The sequence below is a fragment of the Cucumis melo genome, chromosome 12 (genome assembly GCF_025177605.1).
Source record: "Cucumis melo cultivar AY chromosome 12, USDA_Cmelo_AY_1.0, whole genome shotgun sequence".
Taxonomy (NCBI): domain Eukaryota; kingdom Viridiplantae; phylum Streptophyta; class Magnoliopsida; order Cucurbitales; family Cucurbitaceae; genus Cucumis; species Cucumis melo.
In genome coordinates this window covers 11484234-11491817 of record NC_066868.1, presented here as the reverse complement: position 1 = coordinate 11491817, position 7584 = coordinate 11484234, and the positions used below count along the sequence as shown (strand labels likewise).

The window sequence follows — 7584 nt, the reverse complement described above, 5'->3', positions numbered from 1 at the left end:
ATCAAATTTATCAAAAATTTGAGGCATTTGAGGTATTGCTTTAGAGAAGAAAATTTTTAGAGAGGATAATTAATAGTTCAGAAACCTTACCTTCAATCTTCAACTAAATGGTGAACGACAAAATGATAGTAGACTGCTGTTTCGTAGACGATAGACAGGCGATTACAGTGACGAAACACAATTTCGACGAACAAATGAACGCCACCCAACAGATGGTTGTTTATTAGGCTACAAACGATTGGACGCGACTGAGTTGAATGAATAGTGACAGCCACAATTCAACGGAAGCTTTTCGGACAACGTACAACTACTTCAATGGACGACTTCTTCAACATACACTCTTGCAAATTGAGGGTTGTTTCATTTGGACGAAGGTGGACAATTAATACGACGAACTCCTGTAAACTATGTTATTTGTCTTCGATGGAGACTTCTTTGTCTTGGTTCAAGCTTGAAAATAGAGGTTATGGAGAAATTCGAGGGTTTTACGAGTGAAGAGGTAGAGAGAGAATATTCGGAGAGTTAATTAGATTATTTTGATTTTTGGCTTGTCATTAATTAGTTGCCTTACACTGCAAGAAGAAGGGGGTATGCCGATGCAGATATGCATCGGCATAATCCAGAAATGCATCAGAAGAGGCTAGCTGACGTCGGAACAGATGTTGGCAAGGACGTCGTGAGAAAAGGGTCGACATCGCCTCTCCCAATGTGAGAACGGGACGACATCGGCAAAACTTACTGCCAACGCACTCTTCGCCGACATGGTCAACACGTCGACAGTGCAGAATTACTGACGCGTGTTATTAGCGTCGCAAATACCTTACTGTCGACGTCGCTATATGCGTCAGCGTCGACAGTGCTATCAGATTTAATTTTTTATTAAATAATGTAAAATTAATAAAAAATGAACATAATTCTAACTTTTATTAATCAATTTAGACTTAATAAAAATTATTAAAATTCTAAATTGAATTAGAATTAACATAAAATAAAAATTACTAAAATACCAAATCGAATTACCCTAAACATAAACTACAATCTCTACAATCTAAACATTTATGTCGAAACATTCCTCTAAACATAAACTACAAACAAAAACAGAAACATTACCCTAAACATAAACATAAACATTATCCAAAACATAAACTACAATCTTTACAATCTAAACATTTATGTCGAAACATAAATATAAACATTTATGTTGAAACTTAAATCTAAAATCTAAAATCTAAAATAAAAGATCTAAAGTCTAAAGGGTTTGAAACTTACCAAAAATAGAAGAACAACGGTGAAGAGGCAGACGATGACAAGGGCAAGACATGGAGGTAAGCGGCAGACTCTTCTCCCCTCATTCTTCTTCTCCTCTCTTTCTCTTCGAATTCCTTCTTCTTCACCTTTCTTTCTAAATGAAATTTCAGTTATATTTTTTACATAATTGAAACAAAATATATAGAAAACTTCCGACATCGTTAACTATTCATCGGGAGTAATTATATATTGTCTTGATGAATCACTAATGGCGTTGGGAGCAGGTACATTTTTCTTGACGCCATGCATAGAACGCCGGAGATTTTGCTTTGACACATAATTAATGTTTGGATTTATCCCGACATCCTATGCAATCCGTCGGAACCTATATATCTATTCTCGACGCCATGCATGGAGCATCGAAAACATGGCTCTGACACATAATAAATGTTCAAGTTTATCTTGTCCCATACAACACGTTGGAAATTATGTTTCTATTTCTGACATCGATTGAGAACCATCGAGTCTGGCTCGTTTTTTTGCACATGTCAAATGTCAAGAAAAGATGCTATTAAAATAATGCTTCGCCGTTTTCTGACGTTTGTAACACGACATCAAGACTAATAGTTTGCGCGTCGAAAATTCCCAATTTTGATTATAATGTAATTGCGGGGAGTTTTAATTTGTGTGGTTATTCAAACCATCTAATTGAAAGTTTGGAGTTTTAGACTGGATGTGGCTATTTTTAACATTTTATATGTTTTGCTTTTACCATAATTTTGTATTTATTTTGCTATTTTCCTAAATTAAAGTTAATAATTGGCCACTTATCTTATTCCACTTGTTTTTATTGATATTGGTTAAAGAATAACAACTTTAAAATCATAACAATTTAAGGGAAAATGACCCGTATAGACCACTCAGGCTAATTTTAAAATTTATTGTAATTTAAAGTATAAAACTGAAATAAAATAAAAACGATGTTTATGACCCCATTGCAATTGCAAATATTATTCTTAGACCACATGCAAGATAAACTTTGCTTTGCTAGATTTACAACTTTTTTTTTTTTTTTGTTAAAATGTCGTTACACATAATTATTATTCTTGGGCCATCTGAATGTGCTAGAAATCTATTGGACACAAATCACATATTTCACACAAACAAAAAGTATTTCCAATTTAGGAAATAGACTTATGATTTAATCTCCACTGAATAACCCTAACACCTATATGCCTTCCTCAAACGACCAACTATAGTACAGCAAAATCACAAGGACCATCCAAGCTTGGGATTCAAAATATAGAAGCAAAAAAAGAACTGAAAAGAAAGGAGGGGTTGAAGAGAGACTGAACATTTGACCATCATAATGCATTTTTGTCTTTCATGTTTAGGTAATGGTGTAATATTTATACAATCATAAGCCAAAATTGTATGATTGCATTTCAGAACCCTCTGTGCTAACAACATTCAGATTGACTCTGATTCCTCCTATAGGAAAATCATTTTCTGTTTTCTTCAGCATGCTTAATTTGTAGAGCAGCTCTTACCACGTTGCCTCTTGTGATAATTCCAACCTTCATTAAAGATTTCATCATTCCACGCTACCACAGGAGTAAGAGAACAACCATTAAATTTAAATTACAAGAGTGGACGTATCTCTTACCAGCTTTCCATCTGCGTCGACCACAGGAAGGCGGCGATACTTCGTCTGAAGCAATAATCTGCATTTGTGAATAGAACACTGCTTCAGGTGCAAGGACAAAAATGATATGATATGGAAACACTGGAGAAAAGTGTTTTTATACCTAGCAACATCCTCGAGATCGGTAATTTCTCGAACAACAAGAGGTGCTGTTGTCATTAAGTCGCCGACCACCTTTCCATTTGTTTTACTTAGAAGCCTTTGTACTTCATTAAATGTCTACAAGGATGATTTAGGGTTAGAGACATCATTTGCGCAGAATTTTTCCATTTCAAGTCCTCTACAAACTAGCAAGTAACAGGTGGGCAATTGAAATAAGTAACCTACAGATCAACATTAATTAGAAGTTCGAATTATGAAAAGTAGGAGAAAACAAAACTATTTTGGTTATGTGCACAGTTTACCATTCATATGCCTCTTGCCAAATTCAACACTGACGTTAATGAACAAGAAAAAAGACTCACATAAGCACAAATGAAGAGACAAACCAATGCCTATGTCAGTGCTCACTGAGGCATAAACAACAAACACTATGCATGAAGATGAAATATTAGACCAGTAAACTTAAATTTATGCTTCTTGCTAACCTGATCTGCGTATGGTCTTGTAAAATTGAAAGGCTTGAGCGATTAATACAGTAACTTCTACTTTATGTAATTTCTTTTTATAAAGTATTAAGTTTTTTATTTCATTTAATGCTCATGATGAAATTATTGCACAAAGAAGGTCATCAGGAACACTGATGTCAAAAGGTATGAAACAAAAAAACTACAAATAAATACAGAAAAAGGAGGTCATTGCATACTTTCCACGAGCTGTCAACTTCAGGAAACATGCTTGTATCTGTCCTTCCACCACCTAATTAGAACAATTGAAAATTTTATCACTCTAATATACTTGAACTTATAAAAGTGCAGTCGGACCAATTTCTTCAGATTACAAAACCAAAAATCTGCAATATCCACACCTTACAACCATTAGTCCATTTCTAATGGAGAAAAGGAAATCAGTATTTTCTTCGCGCAAGGCAATTTAATTGTGGAAGGCAATTTAATTGTGGTTAAAATGTAATTTTGGTCCTTGTACTTTAAAATTCGTTCCATTTTAATCCCTATACTTCCACATATGCCAAATTTAGTTCATGTACTATAAATAAATTTAGTTCGCTAGCTCCCATGAAAATTATTATTATTTAATCACTCTTGATAAAAGTTAACTTTAAATGACTAAAATTTAGATTTATTGAACGCGCAGGAACTAAACTAAAATCAAATGGAACCCAAATTACAAAAACAAAAATGACATCTTGATCTTTATTCTTGCTTCTCAAATTTCACAATAACAATCAAGACTTAGCCAAATTCTTCACCATCTTTCCTAACCACAAATATTTGCTCGTTAAGTTGATGAAATAATACTATGCATCTTTCATATAAAGAAAAAATTGGGAAAAAATCAATACATGCAAAAAAGTAAATCCTAATCTTTCAAACAAGTATAGAGCGGGAGTTATAGAAAAGCCATATTAATTTCTCTTCTGAAAAAGAATTGGAGCTAATGACGACATAAACACCAAAGATAAGACAACTGAGCAATCTTTCTCAAACAAGTGAAACAATTGTAGTGGCAAGAAGTGCGAATCAGACAACTTGCTGGGAATAACAAGAAATTTCAAAATCTACCTGAGATGGAATCTAGTGCTAACAAGTCATAGTCAGAAACTACACCAACCTGCATCAAGAAGTAATTTCTATTGTGAGCATCGATGATTAAGTATCCAACATTAGGCCATTTAAATTATCCAACGTTAGGCCATTTAAATCAATCACTCAATTGATAATTCAGATAATGGTGTCTGAGGGAGCGCATACATACATACACACACAAAAAAGAACATATAAGAGCTTCATTCACACAGATTATAAGCATTAAAGGTTGCATTAATCCTGAACAGGAGCTGAAAAAAATGGCAAAGGATTGACTTGTATAGCAATAAAGCAACACGAGTGTCATCTGTCGCAAGTTCAATAAGACATTCAAAATAAATTGTTGAGCGAACACATATGCTTTTCCAATTTAATTCTGATGGGAAACAGACAGAAAAATTGGATTCTCTCATGATAATACAAGTCTTAGTGTGAAAAGTGAACTTGACAATTCAAGTAAACAATTTGATGCAAAATCCTGGACAAAACTCAACAACTTCAGAGGAACATTTTGTGGGGGCATTATACGGATGTTAGATAACCAGAAATACTCAAAGAGGCCAACAAAATAAAACATAACTATAGTAGAGAAATGTCTCTAATAAATATGGGAAATGAAATGATACCAATTTCCAATTGTCATCAATAACTGGAAATCCTGTGATCCTTTTCTCCACCAGAATTTCTAATGCTGTATGAATAAACAAACACAATAAGCCACATTTTGCCAATAGGTTGGAGGAAAATATCCAAAAATTTCAGCTACCTTCATCAACACTGGTTGTGGGCTTCACAACATGCAACTCCTCTTTCCTAGTCATAAAGTCACCAACTGTGTATACACCAGTTCCAGACTGCATATCAAGATTTTAAAAAGAGAAGAATAAATTTCTTAACACCCTGGAAAAAATTCAAAGATTAGGACAAGTTAGAGAAATGCGGTTATTCAGTAAAATAACAACATGCTTCCCATCCTTTTTACGTCTCCAGCAAGACCAGAAGATGTCAAAGAAAATAAAGAAAATTGTCTGTCAGAGAAAATAAAGAAAATTGTCTTCTCTATAAAAAATTTCTATTAATGGATTAATAAAAAAAAAAAATCCAGAAGAGAAAATTAGTTTTCTTCTATTTGATTATTTTCGCTATTTGGGTTTTCCCCCCATCCTCACAACCCCTTAGTCTACCACTTTTGAACCATGTTTTGGAAATCCACCATCCTGAAGAGATTCTTTTCCAAGCTTCCTTCCCTTACGGAGGATGAACAGTAAGAACACACCACTTTCCACTTTCCAACCCCTTCATATACAGAGTGACATGCACGTCAAGAACTATACAGAAACACCCTACTTTCAAGTACAATCCTGACCTTTTGTAATCAAATAAAAAGAAACTTAAAAATAATAAATAAATAAAACTCATAAACAATTAACGAGAAAATGAACCATCAAAATGGACTAAGCTCCATACCTCAAAAGCACTATGCAAATTCTTTAAAGTATTTTTTTTTAACAAAACACCAACTCAATCAAAATTAAAGTTTCTCCAAATCACATCAAATAACAGTTACCATAACATTCATTCAAATCCAGAAAGTATATTCATCTCAATCACAAATTCCAGAAAAAATAATCAACTCGAATCCACCATTACTAACACATAAAAAGACGAAAAACAGAATAACAACAACAATAAACATAACAACACACCGGGACGGAATTGGCCATCAAGGTACCACTAGCAGCAAGAGAAGTAGATTTTCGAAGCTCGGGAAAGCTCTGAGCCACCGATGCATGAAGTATCGGCAATGAAAGTCTCCGGCAAGGACCAAATAACATCTCCTGAACCGAAAAACTCTTCGCCCTGAAATGAGCCAACGATAAAGAACTCAAACTACAAACAATCGACTCCATGGGAGAACCTTGACGAAACAAATTAAAACCCCTTCACACTCGCCAAGGTTCGTGAAACTCAAACGAGGAGACTGGGATTTTGCAGTAGAAGATAACGAACAGTGACGGTGACAAAAACCCCGCTAATTCTTACCCGGCTGTTATTTGAAGATACTTAAACTAACCGTCATCACGATGGTTGTCACTGTTTAGATCCACGTGTTTTAATCTGGGATGGCCAAGATGTAGAGCGGACGGTGCTCGTAGTTATGAGAATTACGAGTTATTGGATTTAGGTTGACGTGGCGCTACCTGTGGACTGTCATTTTAGCTAATTGTCTACGTATCGTGTTATAGGCGGAAATATCAACGATCAAGTTGTTGCTCGAGAACTTGGTGTCTTTTGAGCAAAAATATCTCTAACTCTCTCTTGGATGCATCCAACACCCACCATTCTTTTTTATTTTGATTTTTCTTTGTTTTCATATATGTTCTCGTAATTATAATATTTTTTTTGGAAAATATTAAGGGTCTTTTAAAAAATATAAAAAAAGGGCAAAGTATTTAACAATTTCAAAAACGAAAAAGGTACAGAGGTCCACCATGTAAAATACTAAAAATGTCCCGTCAACCACGTCGTCAATAACGCGCACGTAATAAATTTGCGATCGTTTAGATATGACTACAATTTATATGCGATCGTTTATATATGACTACAATTTTTACGTGATCGTTTAGATATGGTTACAATTTATCTTTTCAATTCCATCGTTTAATTTTGTTATACGATCGTCTAATTTGGTTACATTTAAATTTGGTTATAGAATCGTTTAGATTTGGGGACCCAAATCTTAATGATTTTTTTTAAAAAAATTTGATACATGATTTTTTTAATTCTTTTGGTACACGATCGTTTAGATTTCTTTACACGATTGTTTACTTTTTTTTACACGATCGTTTATTTTTCTTACATGATTGTTTACATTTGGCTACTCCAATGCAAATGATTTTTTTTCAAAATTCTTTATACACGATC

General features: G+C 34.0%; 1 protein-coding gene across 1 annotated transcript; it reads right to left on the bottom strand.

Annotated features, from left to right (window-relative positions):
• Positions 1 to 2604: 2604 nt before the first annotated feature.
• LOC103500318 (CBS domain-containing protein CBSX1, chloroplastic-like) lies at positions 2605 to 6867 on the bottom strand. The gene is made up of 8 exons (XM_008463588.3): positions 6366 to 6867; positions 5426 to 5513; positions 5286 to 5350; positions 4636 to 4684; positions 3759 to 3811; positions 3057 to 3172; positions 2915 to 2972; positions 2605 to 2825 (listed from the first exon to the last, which is right to left on the bottom strand). Exons 1-8 carry the CDS (start codon positions 6567 to 6569, stop codon positions 2751 to 2753), a joined length of 708 nt encoding a protein of 235 aa, XP_008461810.2. The 5' UTR covers positions 6570 to 6867; the 3' UTR covers positions 2605 to 2750.
• Between the last annotated feature and the right edge of the window lie 717 nt (positions 6868 to 7584).

Excerpts from the sequence above, each read along its gene's own strand:
- LOC103500318 (XM_008463588.3), bottom strand. The coding sequence starts at position 6,569 with ATGGAGTCGATTGTTTGTAGTTTGAGTTCTTTATCGTTGGCTCATTTC. Across the intron at positions 5,351-5,425 it reads CACAACCAGTGTTGATGAAG|CATTAGAAATTCTGGTGGAG; the intron begins GTAGCTGAAATT and ends TTATTCATACAG. Across the intron at positions 4,685-5,285 it reads TTGATGACAATTGGAAATTG|GTTGGTGTAGTTTCTGACTA; the intron begins GTATCATTTCAT and ends TTCTTGATGCAG.